This window comes from Bradysia coprophila, unplaced genomic scaffold (genome assembly GCF_014529535.1).
Source record: "Bradysia coprophila strain Holo2 unplaced genomic scaffold, BU_Bcop_v1 contig_350, whole genome shotgun sequence".
Taxonomy (NCBI): Eukaryota; Metazoa; Arthropoda; class Insecta; order Diptera; family Sciaridae; genus Bradysia; species Bradysia coprophila.
The window spans coordinates 8,482,568-8,502,224 of NW_023503608.1; the positions used below are offsets into that span (position 1 = coordinate 8,482,568).

Here is a 19,657-nt window from a genome sequence, read left to right on the forward strand (position 1 = left end):
TCACATTGCAAACATAGTGTTTCAAAGTTTTATCGCTTGGTAAATATTGAAAAACTAATTGCATTGCCGGACTCCTGAGATCACGCGCTGCACACCCGCATTTTGTTTGATCAAAATCTGTAGCGTAAAAAATGTCATTTTCTTTCGGGTGGCAGTTGTCAAATTTATACAGAGTTATGAGATATACAGAAATATACGGATACGGAGTATATTTCTGTGTATTTGACTTCGTGAACTCGCTTATAGTTTCTTTATTTTTAACATTTTTGAATATAATATAATAATACATATAGTTATCATCTAAAAATTAATTATTATCTTTTGAGTCTGAACATTCAAGACTTTGCCATGTAAAGAGAAAACACTGAGATTAAACAGTTTGCACAAATGACGTATAACTTATAAATCCAAAGTCATACAAGTTACAAGTCAGATGGTTATAAGTCATAACCGTCATAACTTATAAATGAGCCACCTTTAAAGTCAAAGTTGTAAGTTCATAAGTTTATAGGTAAAAAGTATGAAAGTCGAACGTTATAGAGATGGTAATTTGCTCATTCCATTGTAATTTTCTGACTTTAGGAATAAACTTGCCGACCAAACTTTCGAAGCTTTCATAGCTCTTCATCCTGAAGAGCTTCAACTGCCGACAGAGTCAGGACCATCATTTTTCGATGGTATGTCCCAGATTTTTTACATTAGCTGTGTTTGTGAGGTTGAGATAGGCATTATGATGCAAAATTGGTTCGTCCTCTGTAGCTCCTAACTCTTCTCAGCCAAAGAGCTTCAAGATTTTGATGGATTTCACATGATTTTGTAGGTTGGCTTCTAAACTTTAGGATGATTTACGTCACTTTAGGTTGATTTCTAAAGTTTTATTGCACTATATGATCCACTGTCTTCCCATCTATATAACTTTCGACTGTCATACTTTTGACATATAAACTTACAAACTTATCACTTTCACTTTATATGTGGTTGACTTATAAGTTATACGTCATTTGCGCAAACTCTATAAAATGTTATTGTCACGTTCCTGATTTATAAGTCAGAATTATTTAAATATTTCAATGCCAAAACTCTTGGTCCAAGAGTGGTCATTTAAATAATACATTAGATTCGGTAATAAGGTAGTAGCAGAGAAGTATGTGATATTGAGAAGTTAGAGCTGTACTTTGAGTTTTCTCTAATGTTTGAAAGTTTAAGAGGAATCACCACTTGGCTAAATTGTAGCCTACATTTCTGCGTTTTTTATTATTTGATCGGCGATATCTTTAAAAAGAAAAAGTTTTTCAAAAATGTGGAACCATTATTTTCCGTAAAAGTATGTTAGCTTTAAATGAAAAATATTTTTTTAGCTATAGTTTTATGTGCTCCGAGAAAATCGTGCAGATTATGCAAACTTTTATCAATTTAAAAAAAAATTAACTAACCCTACGGAAATAGTTATTTGTTAACCGAGGGAACAAAAGTTAACCGAATGTAGTAGATTTACAGTAACTATTTTCTTGCATTTTTTCTAAAAAAAATTAATTTAATTTTTATTAATGAAGAAAACCCGAAATTGAGAATCCTCCTATCACAATAAATAATGAATTCATCAAAGCTCGTTAATTTTAAACAACCTTGCAAGGTCGCTTTATTTTTGGCATTATGATTCTCTGTTACCTCTTCTTATCAGACAAGACGCGATAATTTAACCATTTGTTATCGCCAAAACGACAGTTTTATTTTGACTTGGTTCTTCAATTAATTTTGATTTATCAAAAATCCATCAAAACTTTGCCCTCAATAAACCACCTATATCAGTCGTCGGAACGGAACATCAAAACGTTTTGTTATTAACAGACCGTACAGAAATTAGCGATGTAATGAGCTCTGGCTAATTTCATCTTGCACAGCAAATATTTGCTGAATAACCAATGAAGTGAAAATATTTTGTATCAAATATTACGTAACACTATATAAACATGAGAGCAGCAGATTAAATGATTACATCAGGATACGTTTGCCCTTTATAGAAGGTCAAGTAAACTAATAATAAAGATGAATCATTGTCAGAGCTTTAGATAGAAATAAATTGATTCAAGAAGCTTTTTATTGCTCAGAAGGAATCGAAGCTCTAAATTAACCATCCCAGTTTTTAACCTTTCAGAAACACGGCTATATGGTTATAATATTACTGTCAGTAATCGCAAAACGTATATGATTTGAAAACTCCGGAGGGGCATAATTAGTTTTTCAATCGGCTCAATATTTGCTAATTTGGAAAAATGATATGATCAAGTGGTATGTGTGATCAAACGGTTTCCCAAACTCTCATCACGTAGCCCTAAGACCATAAGCTATACGCTAACATCGAGGAAAAAATTTAATAATTTTCACTTGACATACTAGCGAAGCACAAGAAGAAGCACTAGCGAAGCGAATTTCTATTGATAGAGTAAAAGTAAAATTGAAGATAAAAAATGACTGCCGTAATACCGCTCCAGACACTGTTCCAGCATTATAACCCCTTGAAAGAAAGGAAAAATCTGCAATTTGTCAAAAACTTTTTTTTTCAACGACTGCAGCCCAAAAGTACTGGGTTCATATAATGTGTGGAACGATAGTTGGAGAGGCCAGCTACAACATAACATACTCAGTTCCACGAAACATCCGTTTTGCAGCGAAGGCGAACACTCCAAACATTTGCTATAGTTTTGGGCATAACTCTTGTAAATTTACTTGCACCAACCAGTGCATATATTCCACCTGCAAGTCTTTCCAAGGCCGTCATTAGTACAATATTACAATAATTTAAAAAAATTATTTCTTGGGCTGCTGCCGAAAAACTCTTTTCGGTACTGAGGCTTTTGAAAGCTTTACAACGACAATAAAAAATGAGTCGAAAAAAAATTAAAATTCTTACCTTTCATCCCCCTGCATGTAAAATAAGTACTAATCCATATGAAACGGAACAGATTTTAGATAAAGACATTAGTTTAGAACATGTATGGATACTCAACATTTTTGAATAAGATATTCCACTAACTGACTGCTCGCCACACTTTTACATCAATAATTAAATGACAGATATTACGTAAATATTTCTTTTAGCCATGCATCCACATTAAAATCTTCAGATCAAAGCATTCTTATTCTTTAAGATAACCATCTGCTACATTTAAAACAGCGTCCACATTCTCCGGTTGCACAGCCATTGCTAACCATTTTCGAGCCTTCAACACAATCAACTCCCATTTGTCCACCTCATTTGCCAAATGATTTGTGAAGAAGCATATCGCTAATGCCGTTGCGAAGACCTGCTGAGTGAACTTATGCTTGGTAGAGGCTGAAATCACCGAATCAAACATTAAAAAAGACAATTCAGACTACACTGCATGCACAAACCTTCTTCCATTTTCTTCAATTTTCTCCCTAAGATCGAGACGAGCTCACCGTTTAAATCAAAAGATCCATCGTATGACTGAAGGCTGATCAATTGTATTAGAGCTGGGGCTGATTTTTCTGCAATAGCATTTTCACCAAGTTTAAAGGTGTTCACGAGTTCATCGTTCAAATCAGAAGATCCATCGTTTGACTGAAGGCTGGTCAATTGTATTACAGCTGGGGCAGATTTTTCTGCAGTATTTTTTTCACCACGTCTAAAGGTGGTGTTCACGATTGACTTGATCTTAGATCTGAGAGACATTGATGTATAACAATCGTTTGACGTCACTGCTGGCGTCAAATAACGTCTTTGTGGGGTTACTGGCATAAACCGCTGTATATCCGAGGAACCGATCGAATTCAAGCTACACCCTCCCTGCCATCCATGAGCAAATTGTGTGGGCACATGTCTAGTTTCAATTACCCATATATCCGTCGAGAATTTGTCTTTCTTTACGTCACTAGCAAAGAAAGAGGTGTACATTGAAGCAAGCCCTGTCGTGTTTGAAGGAAACGTAAAAAAACAAATTGGTTCAACGTTTCACATTTGTGAAGATAACTTCACTAATTGTCTCTAAATTATATTTATAATAAATACCATTCTGACATCCAATTTCTATTATCTCTTGCTTCAAGTTTTCTTCTTCCTCTTTCGAATCATAATTGAAGCGCACAGCAGAAACTTCAATTTCCAATTCACGAATCAGTTTGATTGCTGCAAGACGATGTAGAATGGACGTGTCACCAGCATTACTTGAAAGAGAATGCTGGAAATATTTCACCTTAGCTTAAATATCAATTTCCACCTTGCTATCAAATTGAAGATCTAATTACCTCCACTCTCACTGTCAAAGGTCCATCGGGGGATTGTGCTGTAATTAAAGCTGATGTCGGGGACTCATTTCCAAACAATCCAAACACCAACATCTGAGATCCGTCATACACTGGCGGAATTCTTTTCGGTGACTGTTTAAACTTCGAAATGGCTTTCGCGGACGCTGACTCCACAGGCTTATTGTAGCCGACTAACGTTTTCGTTTTGTTAAGAGGAGCAATTTTTTTCACTTGAACAGGATCTGCAGGCAGCCCTTCCCACTCTACTTCGATATCAGTCAGTGACGGTTGCAGACTATTTTTTAGTTGATTGAGAATCTTCTTCTCCATGGTTTCATTGTACGTAACAAAGGCAGATGTTCCACCGCCAGCCTTAGCTACCCCTTCAACCAAGCTATGAGATGCTGCGTCACCAATGCCAAGTGTAAATACACGAACTTTGTGGGCGTTGGCCTTAACGATCCCGAAGATTTCTTGAGTATTGGAAACCTAAAACATGTTTCTTTATTTATCGGAATATGCGAATATCGCTGTCATCTATATCACTGCTCCATCAGTAAGAATAAAAATTTGTTTCAAGTAACCATCTCGTCCGGACATATCGTATAATCTCTTTAAAGGTTCAAGAATTTCGGTTCCTCCAAGATCGGCTCTCAGATCTAGATTTACCCTATTGTAAATATCTTTTAATTGAACTATCGAAAGACCTACCCTTTGCATGTGCTTTCGCTCTCTTCAAACTTTCGTCATCATATTTTACACTAGCTTGAAATAACAACTCAAATGTGGAACCGAACCCCATCACGTTAAAATAACAATCGGCAGGCATAGAATGGAGAAACAGCTGAAAAATCCAACAGATAAATTTTATACATTTAAAACGACATCAGTCATACTAAAAGTGCTTTCTTTGCCAAAGAAATGCTATCACCCATCATTGACATAGATCTATCCACCACAAAGATAAGCTCAGTTTTTTGTTCATCCAATTTAAAACTGGGTATTAGATAAACCATGACAACGGTTGAGCCATTTCCATTCTTCTATAGAAGTACTTGATGTTAATGGTGAATTGATAATGATGCAAATATTCGAAAACGAAAAGGAAAAATTTACCTCTGAATATAGCCTAGGAGTATGACTTTCCTCAGGTACAATATTTAGCACAAAGTCTCGGTCCATATCAGTTGTTTTGCCTGACAATTCCACAACAGTTTTGTGCCAAACATCATCTTCAGAAATTCGTTTCAACTTCTCCACTCTCACATTATGCGTAGGACTCTCAATAGACTTAATTCCGCCTTGCATCGAAATTGTTACGCTAATGGATAATGGCGCTGGCGATGTTAACGAAAATTTCATGTTTCTGATTGCAATCGCGCCATCATCGGTTTCCTTAGCAGAAACGTAGCGTGGAGCAATTGTTGTAGGAACGTAGAACCGAATATTATCGGATCCCGGCTCATTTTTCACCTCCGTAATGTATTCGATGATGATCTTTACTTCAGCTTCTGGTTTTAAGAAACCTATTCGGAGCTAAACATAAAATAATTTAATTGAATTTGCGGTAGACAGTAATTTCACGTTTATTTACTTTAAATATATCAGCTTTAATCTCCTCTCCCAAAAAAGCTGTCGTGTTTTCTGTTACTGCCTTGTTGTAGGCCCTTTCAGCTTCTTCGCGTGGTTTCACCGTTCCCTGTTGAAAGTCAAGTCGATTGTGAAACAGTTTTGATTGTATGTGTGGATCATCGGATAAACAGCTGAATCAAATTCATGCTGAAATTTCACTGCCTCTGACTGTAATTTTTTTTAAATTGCTAGAGACAGTATGCCATAGGAGTCAAACAGCCTTCTCGTACGCCGGGCTTGCCATATTTATCGAAGATTTATGATTTTAAACATCAAATTGATTTGAGAAGGCGTTGAAAACACAAGTCGCAAAAAAATCTGCTCTTCGATTTTCTTTAAAAAAATAATTAATTAATAACGCGAAATAATTAATACATAATGGGAAACGAGTCAGATGGAGAGCCAGGAGGATCTGGATTACAAGACTTGAGGCTTTTGCTGAAGAAAACAAGAGAAAAATACCAAATGCTTTTTCCTGATGACGCTCGATGGCCATGCCCATTTTGTTTACACAAAGCAAAAACCTTGGTGCAATGTAGCATACACGTGAAGCGAGATCATAAGATATTGTCAAGGACGGATATACGGGATACTTTGTCGCAATCTGTTTTAAGCTCGATGGATTCAGAAGAAACTCAGAAAAATTTTACACCAAATGATCTTACTGAGTTTTTGAAGTTAATTGAAAGTAGTTCTCAGGTTAGTCAAGAGCAATCAGAGAAACCATCATGCAGAAATTGTGGATTCATTGCGAAGAACACTCGAGGTCTTAACATTCATCTGCATACTTGTAATAAGAGGAATTTACCCTCGTCAGATGGTGAACAAACGTCGGCCCCAACTTCAGATGAGAGTTTAATTGAGAGATTAATTTCACTTCGTTTTAGTAAAAGAATTATGAATCGTGTGCCAAAAGGTGCTCGTAAACTAGTATGCGAGGAATTGACTAAAGCGATTGTTGAATGCACACGAGATAATTCTGAATCTTCGTGGGAGAAATTATTTACTTTTTCTTTTAACGCTCTTCAGTTGCCGCCGAAAAGTGAAAAGCGTAAGTGTTCCCTAGCTACGACGATTAGAAGAAATATATTGCAGCCAGACCTTTCGACTAGGCCCAAGCCTTCAACGAATAAACACAGTCAATCGAGGGATCAGATAATTAAGACTGCAATGAGTAAACTTTCAGACGGTGATATAAAAGGTTCTGTAAGAGTTCTTTCTTCAGATGAAGTCATTGCGCCGTATAATATTGCAACTCTAGAAGCTTTAATAAAGAAACATCCAAAGCGGGTCGAAGTTGATGCGATGAACGATGTTGATGACGGTGAGGAAATGGCCTCTGAGCAGACTCCAGTCAGTAGAGCGGAGATTGTCGAAGCACTACGGTCATTTGCTAATGGTTCAGCTGGAGGAATTGATGGCTTACGTCCGCAACATTTGAAGGATTTAGTATCACAAAATAACGGTCATTTAGCAGATCATTTAACTGATGCGTTATGCCGTTTAGCAGACATCATTCTTTTTGACAAGGTTCCTGTTGCCATTCGACCAATTTTGTTCGGTGCAAATCTGACGGCATTGTTAAAAAAAGATGGAGGCATTCGCCCGATTGCTGTAGGTAATACCATTAGAAGGTTATCAGCGAAGGTATCATGCAATCGTATTCGAGATGAAGCAGAAAATTATCTTGCTCCCCGACAAATGGGATTTGCGGTTCCTGGAGGTGCAGAAGCAATAGTACATTCGATTAGAAATTTTCTGTTATCACCTGAAGGAGAAGATTCAATTTTGGTAAAATTGGATTATTCTAATGCATTTAATTCAATCTACAGATCGAAGATGATTGCAATCGTGAAGGAGAAATTTCCATCGATGTACAACTTCGTGTCACAGTGCTATAACACAAAAAGTTATCTGTGTTATGGCAGTGATATTATTCTTTCAGAAGAAGGAGTGCAACAAGGCGATCCGTTGGGTCCACTTTTGTTTTGCATCGTTATTCAGCCAATTATTGAGAGTTTACATTCTCAATTGAATCAGTGGTATTTGGATGACGGGAGTGTCGGTGGACATGTCGATTCCGTAGTTGAAGATTTAAAGAAGATTATTTCTTTAAGCGAGGATGTGGGCCTCAAGTTGAATCCCTCTAAGTGCGAAGTATTGCGCATCAAACCGCTGTCAGAATTTGAGACGCAAAAGCTAAATGAAGTGATCCCTGGGATAAGTATACCGTCGACAGAAAGTTTTTCTTTACTGGGCGCTCCGTTACTTTTAGACGGTATTCCACCGGCGATTGAAAAGAAGATACTGAATATCTCTCTTCTTATTTCTCGACTAGATGGTTTAAACTCACACCAAGCCTTGTTTCTTTTGAAGAATTGTCTTGCTATCCCAAGGATGATGCACCTTTTGAGATCTGCTCCTTGTTGGCTCTTCAAAGAAAAATTGGATTCTTTTGATAACATGATAAAGGATTCAGCAGAGTCTATAACGAATGTCAGTTTGGATGAGAAGACATGGATGCAATGTACACTGCCAATCAAGAAAGGTGGTCTCGGTTTGATATCAACGGCTGATATTGCTTCATCAGCATTTATTTCTTCAATGAAAGCGACTAACCATTTACAACAACAAATAATGCCATCTAACAACGAACTTTTAGATTCTGCAATCGAGTTTTGGAAATTGGAATCAGCCGCCGAGATACCATTCGAAAACTCCGCTATTCAGAAATCTTGGTCTATTCCGGTTATGGAAAGGAAATTCGCTGACCTGACTTTTTCTTTTGGAAATGATGCCTGTCAGAAAGCCCGTTTACTAGCATCATCTCAGGAAGAATCTGGACTATGGTTGAGCGCGTTGCCTTCGTCATCTCTTGGTTTACGACTCGATAACGACACATTACGAATTTCGGTTGCTCTACGACTTGGAGCAAAAATATGTCATCCCCATAAATGTATTTGTTTGAAGGACGTTGACATCTATGGTTATCACGGACTGAGTTGTAAAAAAGCATCCGGCACACGGCCAAGACATTATACTTTGAATGAAACAATTCGTAAAGGAGTTGTATCCGCAGGACTCCCAGCAATTTTGGAACCACCTGGAGTTGTTCGTGAAGATGGCAAACGCCCGGATGGCCTGACGTTAATACCATGGTCGAAAGGAAAATGTTTACTGTGGGACGCTACATGTCGAGACACAGTTGCAAAGTCTTATGTTAATACATCATCCAGAAATGCTGGTTGGGTGGCTAAAACAGCAGAAAATAAGAAGATCGAATTATATCATTCTTTACTTGATCAATATTATTTTGTTCCGGTAGGTTTTGAAACTTTAGGTCCGTGGGGCCCTCATGCAAAACAATTTATTTCCGATTTGGGCAAGAGAATTGCTGATGTCACTAATGACAAGAGATCTACTCTTTTCCTTAAACAGAGAATTTGTATAGACATTCAACGTGGTAATGCAGCTTCCGTGCTTGGTACATTGCCATCAACTGAAGCATTGGATGAAGTTTATTACCTTCTTTCGAATCGGAAATCGAAACAGTAATTTTGTGGTGGCTTGTCATGATATATGTATTTTCGATTAGTTAAGTTTTTCTCCTGTTTCTCAAGAATCAGGCCAGTTTCCATGGTTCTGGACAAAAAGAGTAGGGTAATTTTTGTTCAGAATAGAAGTCACTCCATGGGTGGAATTTGTTTCATTTACTGATACAAATTTAGGATTTATTCAATGCAAGCAATAATAAAAGATATTATGCTTCATACTTAAACGTCCTTAAATAAATTCAGAAATTTATGAATTTTACAGGCTCTGATGAGTAGTGGTATCCCCAACAGATGTTTTTCTTATTTTCATACTCCTATATACCTCAAGCGTAAGTTTGTTAAAGGGATTCAGCCTTTTACAAAATGTAGCTTAAGTACATCTTATTCGGTCCTACGGTTTTATCCTTCTTTAACAAAAAAAAAACAATAAATTTTCAGTATTGAATGAGTCAGTCCATTATAAAGGTTAATAGCAGTCTGTTACAGACGGCAAGCCGAGTATTATCATCGGGGCTATTACTTACATCGATCAGAGTATTTTTAATTGATTTATTTCAAATCTTGTAATTCAATTATTTTAACATGCTTTTTACTTTATAAGGGACCATATTACACAGAGCTTGTCATTATTTTTGGCATCGTTATCGATAACAGATGAATAGCTTTCACAGCGTTAATGTGGAGACAAAAATATTTAAATCATAAAATCAAACCCACTTTGATAACTCTGCCATCTAATTCTGCTTGGAAATTGGTAACAGCTCCATCCGGATTCATTGGAAAGTAATAAATCGCTTCGATTGGTCGCTCCTCTTTGTTCACATACTTTTGTGTTATTTCCACTTGTGCAACAGCATGAATCACCGAAGCACTTACATCTACGGATATTAGCGGAATTGGGTAAATTTCGCGTGCAGCCACTGACACAAGTCCACAGCAAACATTGCTATGTTCTCCGAAATTGTTTGCAAACATTTTTCGTCTATTTAGAGTCGTTTTGTTGTGTTAGACTAAATGGAAAATTATTACTTTATCCACCAACGACCCAGTAGAACAAGTAACTGAAATGACCTCGAATGAATCATTCTCCTAGAAAAACTTATATGCGTCGCACTTTCAGTGCTCATGCATTTTGCATTAATCAAGGCAGCTCTCCCGGCTGCATTAATACAAGACTGTTATCATTGCATTGTAACATATTTTGCTCTCAATACAGACGACTCAAGTGAAATACTGAACAAAATCACGCATGTCCTTAACATTGGATGAGATAAAAATCAAAGAGATAATTCTTCGTCGGTACGAATCGTTTAATTTATTATTTAGTCAACAGGTTGGTGAATGGGATGAAAACTTAGTTTCACTTTGAGGAAACGGCAGGTCTGTTAGTTACTAATAACGAAATGTAAAAGTGATAAGAAGTAGCGACAGGGCCTATTTTGTTGATTTCTCCGACTTCTATAGTCATAGTTAATGAGACCAATAGCAAAGTGTTCAAAATTTTCGAGTAACTATGGTAATGATTCAAAATTGATTGCCTCTGCCTTCGTTGAAGAAAGGAAGTCCGCATTCATTCAGAAAAGAAAAACTGATTATTTAAATATACCTGACAAACAGTGGTTATTTATTATCAAGAGGATATAAATAGACTGGTAAACGTTCCCCGAGGGGTGAGTCACTTTTAGATTAAATGGATTAAACGGATTAAATGGTATTAAATGGAAGTGACTCACCCCTCGACGTTCCCATATAGAGTTAGAGTTAAACCTTATCTTCAATAGTTCCAGAAGATTAAGTAGTTTGCATTATTTTAGAGTTAGCAACAAGAAGAAGAGTCGAATTGCGTATTTTTTAAACGAAGAAGTCTCATTTCTACCACTACATTTTAACTAATGCAAAGAGTATTCTCTTTCGCATCTCGCACATTTTTCCCCTTTTGTTTGCGTATAAAGGAATGCTAAGAGTGATTTTTTTGAAAGTGGTAGAGACTCCATCGGAACTATTTTTTAGCGACAGTTTCTTTATATGCCCATATAGTCCTTGGTCCCAAAAGTCTAAAACCGCAGTCATTAAATTTTAATAATTGTTTATTGGCTAGTAGTGGTGGTTCAAATGTCGTAAAAGGATGTTTTTCGTCCGTGATTTACTGCCGTTACAGAATATATGTGTGGGGTTCATTGGATAGGTACGGTTTTGGAGATACACAGGGCAAGCACAGATGATTTACATGTCCTGAACCATTGTTCGAAAGTAACAAAAAGAATGTTTCGATTAAAGACGGGAAATTTTGATGAACTTCAAAAGGTGAAATCTCTCTCCTGGCTAATGTTTTTCTTTAGATTAGTGGATGCCTTGATGGCTTAACCAAGCTTGACAATGATAGTAGTGGCAGGGTTAGGATACTTTTTTTTTTGGTACGAAGTGAAGTGTTACTGCACTCGAAAGAAAAAATTTATTTTAGAAAAATACACGAATTATACTGTTTTTGATGTCAGATCCACTGGTCTAAAAAAAATAATTTTCTAGATGAAAAATATTATCCTTTAAAGTTCATAAAAAATTTCCGACACTCGGATGAAACAGTCTTTTTGTTATTTTCGAACAATGGATCGAGACATTTAAGATATAATGTACTTGCCCCGTATCTCCTCGACAGTTAAGTACCTATCTATCCAATCCAATGAGCCCCATGCACATGTAGTTCCTTAGTCTGAAGCGGTCTCTAATGAAAATTGAGAAAATTTGTGCTAGCACTTCTCCAAAAATCATTCACGTCAATTATTTATTATTTTGAAATAAAATCATCAACTTGGCGCGTCAAAAAGAAACGCAACCAAAATATACACGCAGATGCGAACGTGGCGAACTCGCCGCAGTCATTTGACAGCTTTGACAGCCAAAACATTTCCCCTATCATTACGAACGAAAATGCACTTTACTTTGTTTTGTTTTGATTGCTGTTCAATGAATTTTTGAAGCAAAATGCACAGTTTACGTGGTAGTTTGTCCAATATTCCAAGTACATTTAACAATATAATTCAAAATCTACCAGCGCTGGCACGCAATAATCTAGACAATACAGTTAGCAATTCGTCAACATCGTCTTTGTCTGGAGAGGATTCAGAGAAGTCACAGGCGATTCCGAATTCTTTGATAACTGAGCAATGGCAGTTGATCTTAGGACAGGTAAATCACCTCATTGTGGAAGTATCGAAATTTTTGAAAATGAAAGTGTTCGTGCCATTCCTAGAATGCATCAGTTGACGATTTGGAATCAGCAATATCGAGATGTAAAGAGCTCGTACTGGGAACGGATGAATGCAGTTTCGAACGGAAATGGTTAGGTAAGTGGGTATCTGGAAAACAGTTTGTCCTCGGACCAATCATTGTTTCTTTGAATTAAAAAAATAGTCCGACACCTGGTTGAACTGCGATTTCGTCGCAACGAATTGAGAGACATGCTAGACGATCCAAATACCAAGGTCAACGATAGCAATGTAACGAAAGTGATTCTCGGTCATCACTTTATCCGTAATCTAAAGCACACGCCGACGTCGCGACAGTTCTGTGATCACTGTTCAGGTATCATTTGGAGTGTAGTCCAAGCGTCATATATCTGCCAGGATTGTTCGTTTCGGGTCCATCACAAGTGCGTACAATTCGTTATTCGAATATGCGCCCATGTTATAGCGTCAGAACGTAACGGCACTATCGAGGATATTTGTCCAGAAGTTGGTCTAGCCATTCAGGGATACAAATGCGCCGAATGTGAAGTCCCTCTGAATTTCAGTGAGTCGATAAAATCTAATATTGCACCCAGTTTGTTGTTCGTCCGTTTGATTTTAACAATTTTTTTTTCGTTTTGCATGATTTGAATTTTGTGTTGTTATTGACTATTATAGTTGGTGTATCTGATGGCATCAGTGATTGTTTTGGAAAACAACAAAAATCAGGTAGGATTTAGTCAAGTCTAGCCATGACTTAACATGTTAGGAACAAAAAAAATCATCCAGCATTGAACGGCTTAGACAACGTGCTAGTGCCTCCATTGTCTATTTACAGGTGGCCTTGATGATCAAGTTGATCTGACTCATTTAATCGCATTTTAATAATCACAAAAAGTATAACTTGGGAACTAATACCGGGCATATCAACACTTAATTTTCCATTGACATTAATTGATTAATTAATTAATTGATTCGGATGTATGAGACGGGAAAGGATGCTTGCATGATTAGCGCTAACAATTTAAATTCACTAACTTCATCACAGCCGAACGTAGCTTCTCGATATTGAAGCCAAATTATTTCTTCTTACAGAAAATCGTTGGATTGAGCCCCGTAAATGTGACTACACAGGATTGTACTACTGTCCAACTTGCCACTGGAACGATACAACCATAGTACCCGTGAGTAAAATGGACGTAAAATTGAATTATTTTTCCTACTTCAATTTTCACTCCTCCATTAGGCTCGGATAGTTCACAATTGGGATTTTACCCCACAAAAAGTATGCCGTGCCTCATTACAAGAATTGAATTTGATCTTTGAACGTCCGATCATCGATCTGGAACAGCGTAATGCGAAACTGTACATTTTCGTGCAAAATTTGAGTTTGATCCATAAAATGCGTGAGAATTTGAATGAAATGCGCAAATATTTGAACGAATGCCGGTTCGCTGCCACGGACAAATTGGTCGAATCAAGTGTTGGTAAGTGTGGGAAAACCATATTGCAATTCATTTGTTTGGCTAATTCTAATATTCTAACTAATGGACAGGCACTAAACGCTACCTAGTACAGTCAACCAAACTTTATAGCATAAGTGACTTAGCATCCATAGATAGTGGCGTGATAGTCGACTTTCTTAATAAGGTCTATCATACGTTCGATAAGCACATCCGCACCTGTGATATTTGTACAGGAAAAGGTAACTTACGTGATATTTGGTCGTATAGGTCTTCCCTACATGCAATCCATTTCCAGGTTACTTATGCGAAATTTGCAGCAATAACGAAGTCATATATCCCTATGACGATGCGGCCGTACGTTGTGTAAAGTGCACGGTTATATTTCATCGAGCATGTTGGATACGAAAATCAAACAAATGTCCCAAGTGCATTCGAATTGAAGAGCGAAAATTGAAAGTGGTCGAAGAGGAAACGGACGGGGTTGAGTGAGTGGTGGTGGTACTGCCGACTCCAATTTTTATCCTGTCGTATTGTACGAGAAATTTTCTATGAATTAACCAACGACGATTAATAAAGTGCCATTCGAACGAAACCAAGTTGACAGGGTGACAAAAATGCAAGAACATTTTTTACTTTTTCAAATAAATTTTAATTCGAAACTCTACAAATGAAACTTTGATGAATAAACAATGTCTCAACGATCAATGTACAGTACAAATGACGCAGAGACTCACAAAGTTCGAGAAATCACCATGGAAAATAGAGAAATCCTCTTTGGAAACTAAAGCTCAAATGTAACAGATTTTCGTATAATTCTATTACATTTCTAGTACATACATTTTGTCGTAACATTACTAATGTCAGCGCTCTCTTTTTTTGTGAGCCAACTTCACAGACATTTCACGGACATTTTACCAGAGTGAAGTTATATCACCGGAAAATAGAGCATGAACCACACTCGTTTTGGAAGTAGTTTACTGTCTTTTAACTTCATTTTTCGATACTCTTGCCAAAAGGCTGAATAGTAGGTTACATAGGATGTTGCGAAAGTAATTCATTACACGAGATAACAATTTTGTGATAAAATCAAGCACATAAGTGTGTTTTTGAGTAACAAGCTTCGGTAATTGTTGTTTTTTTTAATGTAGAGCCGAAGGGAAACAACTACACTTGTCGAAAAACAGTTTAGTTGCAAAAGCAAGTTACTCAAAAACGACTTCTAAAAAAATAATCCCAAAATAATCCCTGGAAGTCGATGACCCCTCGCTCAAAAACATACGAATGAGTTTGCGAGCATCAAAAAAGTTGTTTCCGAAGTAATAAAGTACATAGCTGCATCCAATACATTCTGTTTTACTACCTGCCCTATGCGAAAGTTGGTTTATGTATAAGAAAATGGAAATGAACCGAAAATAGTTCACATGTAATGGATAATTTTACCGGGGCATATTGCTATGTAATGGTCAATTTTGGCATTGGGCAGGTAGTAAATTCTTTTCCATCTATCTAACATATTACAGTCGGAGAAAAATAGATTTCAGGATTTTAAGAGACATTCTCTCATTTCGCATGTTATTTCAAATCTCAATTGAGAGAATTAGAGAAATAATGCTATCTCTAAAAAACCCAAAATCTATATTTCTCCGACTGTATGTAGGAAGTCATCTAGGAATTAGAAAAATTAGAATTAATTTGTCGCAAATAATGATTAACTATGAATTGATCGAACGGAAAGATTAAAAAATACTCTTAATGAACAACCCCCATGTGTTGCGTTGTAGTTTTTTTCATACTCTTCATGCTCTACGATTAGAACTGTACAACCAAACACACATTTTCTAACATTTACGAAAAAACGTTCGTTATCAAAGCGAAGATATGAATTGCCTGTTATTTATAGCCCAAAATTCATAAAACGAGAATATTAAAAAAAATCCAACGCATTATATAAATTATCGAAACATGATAGAGTGAGTGAGATGAGAGTCTAGGTCGTCTAGGTGTAGGTATATTAAACGACAACATTGCGAATTTTAGAATTATAAAAGAGCTGTGATGTAACAATCGCCAGTGTTTTGGTGTATCGACTCCACAGCAAATCGTCGACTCAAGTTCAGGTTCAAGTTTGTTCATGTAATTTTGCGTTATAATGCTCAATTCTTATTATTATTCGACTCGATTTTAAATTCGATTTAAAATTTGGAATAATGTTTACGTTACATGCAAACCGGCAAACACGTAGCAAAAATTTCGTACTTTTCGGTATCATTTTGATTCGTTGGCTGAAGCAATTTTTGAGAACTTGAGAATTCGATAGAGAAAAAAATATGAAAGAAATTCAAAAGAAAGATAATGTGTAGAAATGTGTTGACTACGCACGATTGCTCGGTGGTTATTCTCATTCATAGCAAATAATGTGATGTTAAACCGGTGCGCAGTTGAATTATTTCCTCGTATTTTGTAAAGCGAGTTTGAATTTTACGATTTTAGGTCTTTTTTTAGAAAATTAGAATTTTCCCATCTGTATGAGTCGATCTGTAGATCTAAGTAGTTTCAAAAAATCTTTTACTTCATTATTTTCACCATACGTTTTGCAAGTCAGCATTGTAATTTTTTCTTCATTTTCACCATTCATAGAATTCAAAAAATGGCTGATCCTAAGCAAGTTCCAAGTGTAACCTTTAATAATGGCAAGTCCATTCCAATTGTCGGTTTGGGAACTTGGCAAGCACCGGCTGACGGCTCTCTATACAGGGCAGTAAGAGGAGCTATCGATGCTGGTTATCGTCACATTGACTGTGCCTATGCCTACGAGAACGAAGAAGAGGTTGGAAAGGCAATTAACGATGCCATCGGTGACGGAAAGGTAAGTCACGATTTCAGTACACTTAACGTCTAGTCATGGATCATGGAAAATGGACCAATCACCAACCAGTTACAGACGGAAGACATACGACCGTATTATTATCGGGTCTATTACTTCCATCGATCAAATTATTTTTAATCTATTGATTTCAAATCTTGTACTTAATTTTTTTTTACATACATTTACTATATAAAAGGACCATATTACCTAGAGCTTGTCATTATTTTTGTCGTCGTTATCGATAACAGATCAATTTTTCTATTAATAGGTCAAAAGAGAGGAGCTTTTCGTCACTTCGAAATTATGGCTAACCTTCTTCCGTCGCGATAGAGTTCAAATATGTGTAAAGAAAATCCTTTCCAAACTGAACACTCCTTATCTCGACCTGTGCCTAGTTCATTGGCCGATGAGTTTTGGCGATAGTGACACCACATTGCTACCAACAGGAGACGATGGCAATGTTGTACCCGGAACTATTGACTACTTGGAAGCCTGGCAGGGATTGGAAGACTGTGTCAAAGCTGGTTTGGTCAAATCCATTGGCATTTCCAACTTCAATACGAAACAAATTGAAAGATTATTGGGTTCTGCAACCATTAAGCCGGTCACCAATCAAGTAAAACATCGTATATAATTGAGTCTTTCGTTATAGTTATTGAATTTCACTCATCTGTTTCAACAGGTCGAAAGTCATCCATATTTGGCTCAAGTAAAATTGAAGAAGTTCTGCGAAGACAGAGGTATTACGCTCACAGCCTATTCTCCACTTGGAAATCCAGGTTCTCAGGTTAACACCGGTTCCGATAAGGACAGGCTTCTTAAAGACGCAGTTGTTACTAAATTGGCTGACAAGTACAAGAAGTCAGCTGGTCATATCCTTCTAAAGTTCCAGGTATTTTTGAAAAATTTGATTTATGTCTTCGACGTTATCAAACTGACATTGGCATATTTCATTATTATAGGCTCAACGAGGTGTCATTGTAATACCGAAGAGTGTCAGTGTCGAGCGCATTCAATCCAACATCCAAATCTTTGACTTTGAATTGACCGCAGCAGAGATCACCGAATTAGAGTCATTGGACCGCGGCTACCGAACATGTGACTTCAACGTAAATGGTGTTCCTAACTTGCCCAACTTCCCATTCAAAGATCCAAATGAGGTTTAACGTGGCAACGGCAATTAACGTGTCATTTGTTTGTATCGATTGTACTACTTTGATTCAATAAAAACACTTTTACGCAATCTGCACAGATTTTCTTTGCTTTTCTGTGTTTGTGTTTGTTGACGAGCAGAAACCTCGTTAATTTAATACGATAGAATCAGATTATCAGGAAAGAATTATTTCTTTAGATGACTAAATGACAATTACGAGAGCCTGCCCGACGAATGGGTTCATAGCCAATTCTCCGCACAACTTGTTGTAACTTTGGTTTGGAACCGAGTCTTTATAAACTTCAAATTATTTGCAAATTAAAACCGAACAATCTTAACCTGATACAGACGGCAGTAATATGACCAGTATTATTATCGGGTCTATTACTTCCATCGATCAAAGTATTTTCAATCGGTTGATTTAAAATCTTGTACTTCAATTTTTTAACATGTATTTTACTGTATAAATGACCATATTACCTAGAGCTTGTCATTGTTGTTGTCGTCGTTATCGATAACAGATAATAATGAAATCGGGAAAGACACTGAGGACTTGGTTCAGTAAAAACCAAAGCAATATCAATACAACCCTCCCTACTAACCTTTATTCGGACCAATTCTCATCAGGCATTCGCATTATTGACCTGAGCCAATTTTCAAAACTTTATTTTAAATAAAGTTTACAAATTTGCAAAAAATGTTTTCTCTTCGAATACTTTTGACGAGAGTTATTTTCAATCATGTATGGAGATAGCTGATAGCCGTACCAATACATTCGGAGTTTTCATTTTCCCTAATTTTAGTGAAAATAAGGTCACAATGCAAAGCGACGAATTGTATCTAGAAAATTTTCGAAAGGAATGTCTGGTCGATATTTTTTGAGTGTTACACTTACAGTGGGTGGTGGATAAGATTACACGTAAACAGATGCAACATCTCCCATAGCTGTGCAGATTCATTATCTATTTTGCTTTTATTTGAGCAGCAGTGCTGTGAGCATATTCATAAATAAAAAAGTGATAAGATGAAACTATTGCCTATACTACGTTGATTGTTGGGATGATCGAAATTTAATCTTTCAGAACGGCCTAGTCATTATTTTTATTGACACATGAAGCAAAAGAAGATACGCATATTTAATAGTATATTACTTCCGAGGTTCCAAGTTGTGTCCCCTTCGGGTCGGGCTGTAACACCCCACTTGTCAAATAACAACTTGGAACCTCGTAAGTACAATGCTTTACGTGATTAGGCAATGTAAATGAAAATGAAATATGCCGTAACACGTAATGAGTATATATTATACGGCTGGAGGGAATGCTGCACAAAAATCGTGTGACAAGATTTACATATAACAATAGACAGTTTGAGCAAATGACGAAAAAATTATAAGTCAACTTATAAGTTGGAAACTATAAGTAACTTTCCAGAACTTCTTGTATGAAGATGTGACCTATAATTTCCAACTTATGAGTTGACTTTAGAGATGTGCGGGC

At 36.7% G+C, this 19,657-nt stretch overlaps 3 protein-coding genes across 5 annotated transcripts; 2 read left to right on the forward strand and 1 right to left on the reverse strand.

Moving 5' to 3' along the window:
* Positions 1–1,999: 1,999 nt before the first annotated feature.
* On the reverse strand, positions 2,000–10,495 carry LOC119080680 (von Willebrand factor A domain-containing protein 5A-like). Its single transcript, XM_037189113.1, has 10 exons — positions 10,170–10,495; positions 5,861–5,965; positions 5,383–5,802; positions 5,163–5,309; positions 4,978–5,110; positions 4,813–4,925; positions 4,267–4,755; positions 4,031–4,199; positions 3,394–3,927; positions 2,000–3,334 (listed from the first exon to the last, which is right to left on the reverse strand). The coding sequence occupies exons 1-10, from the start codon at positions 10,425–10,427 to the stop codon at positions 3,138–3,140; spliced, it is 2,565 nt and encodes an 854-aa protein (XP_037045008.1). The 5' UTR covers positions 10,428–10,495; the 3' UTR covers positions 2,000–3,137.
* A 1,842-nt stretch (positions 10,496–12,337) lies between these two features.
* LOC119080720 (differentially expressed in FDCP 8 homolog) lies at positions 12,338–14,810 on the forward strand. 2 transcript variants are annotated; one of them, XM_037189206.1, is made up of 8 exons: positions 12,338–12,638; positions 12,703–12,796; positions 12,864–13,241; positions 13,355–13,405; positions 13,772–13,860; positions 13,923–14,163; positions 14,232–14,381; positions 14,438–14,810. In XM_037189206.1, exons 1-8 carry the CDS (start codon positions 12,435–12,437, stop codon positions 14,629–14,631), a joined length of 1,401 nt encoding a protein of 466 aa, XP_037045101.1. In that variant the 5' UTR covers positions 12,338–12,434; the 3' UTR covers positions 14,632–14,810. The 2 variants fall into 2 exon arrangements, with proteins under 2 accessions (XP_037045101.1, XP_037045102.1); XM_037189207.1 differs by lacking the exon at positions 13,355–13,405.
* A 1,314-nt stretch (positions 14,811–16,124) lies between these two features.
* Positions 16,125–18,257, forward strand: LOC119080757 (1,5-anhydro-D-fructose reductase-like). 2 transcript variants are annotated; one of them, XM_037189317.1, is made up of 5 exons: positions 16,125–16,259; positions 16,780–17,008; positions 17,277–17,624; positions 17,691–17,900; positions 17,971–18,257. In XM_037189317.1, exons 2-5 carry the CDS (start codon positions 16,790–16,792, stop codon positions 18,172–18,174), a joined length of 981 nt encoding a protein of 326 aa, XP_037045212.1. In that variant the 5' UTR covers positions 16,125–16,259; positions 16,780–16,789; the 3' UTR covers positions 18,175–18,257. The 2 variants fall into 2 exon arrangements, with proteins under 2 accessions (XP_037045212.1, XP_037045211.1); XM_037189316.1 differs by having other exon boundaries at positions 16,137–16,275.
* The last annotated feature ends 1,400 nt before the right edge of the window (positions 18,258–19,657 follow it).

Excerpts from the sequence above, each read along its gene's own strand:
- LOC119080680 (XM_037189113.1), bottom strand. The coding sequence starts at position 10,427 with ATGTTTGCAAACAATTTCGGAGAACATAGCAATGTTTGCTGTGGACTT. Across the intron at positions 5,111-5,162 it reads TGGCAAAGAAAGCACTTTTA|CTGTTTCTCCATTCTATGCC; the intron begins GTATGACTGATG and ends TGGATTTTTCAG. Across the intron at positions 4,200-4,266 it reads CTTTGACAGTGAGAGTGGAG|CATTCTCTTTCAAGTAATGC; the intron begins GTAATTAGATCT and ends AAATATTTCCAG.
- LOC119080720 (XM_037189206.1), top strand. The coding sequence starts at position 12,435 with ATGCACAGTTTACGTGGTAGTTTGTCCAATATTCCAAGTACATTTAAC. Across the intron at positions 12,639-12,702 it reads GGCAGTTGATCTTAGGACAG|AATGCATCAGTTGACGATTT; the intron begins GTAAATCACCTC and ends TGCCATTCCTAG. Across the intron at positions 13,861-13,922 it reads ACGATACAACCATAGTACCC|GCTCGGATAGTTCACAATTG; the intron begins GTGAGTAAAATG and ends CTCCTCCATTAG.
- LOC119080757 (XM_037189317.1), top strand. The coding sequence starts at position 16,790 with ATGGCTGATCCTAAGCAAGTTCCAAGTGTAACCTTTAATAATGGCAAG. Across the intron at positions 17,625-17,690 it reads TTAAGCCGGTCACCAATCAA|GTCGAAAGTCATCCATATTT; the intron begins GTAAAACATCGT and ends CTGTTTCAACAG. Across the intron at positions 17,901-17,970 it reads ATATCCTTCTAAAGTTCCAG|GCTCAACGAGGTGTCATTGT; the intron begins GTATTTTTGAAA and ends TCATTATTATAG.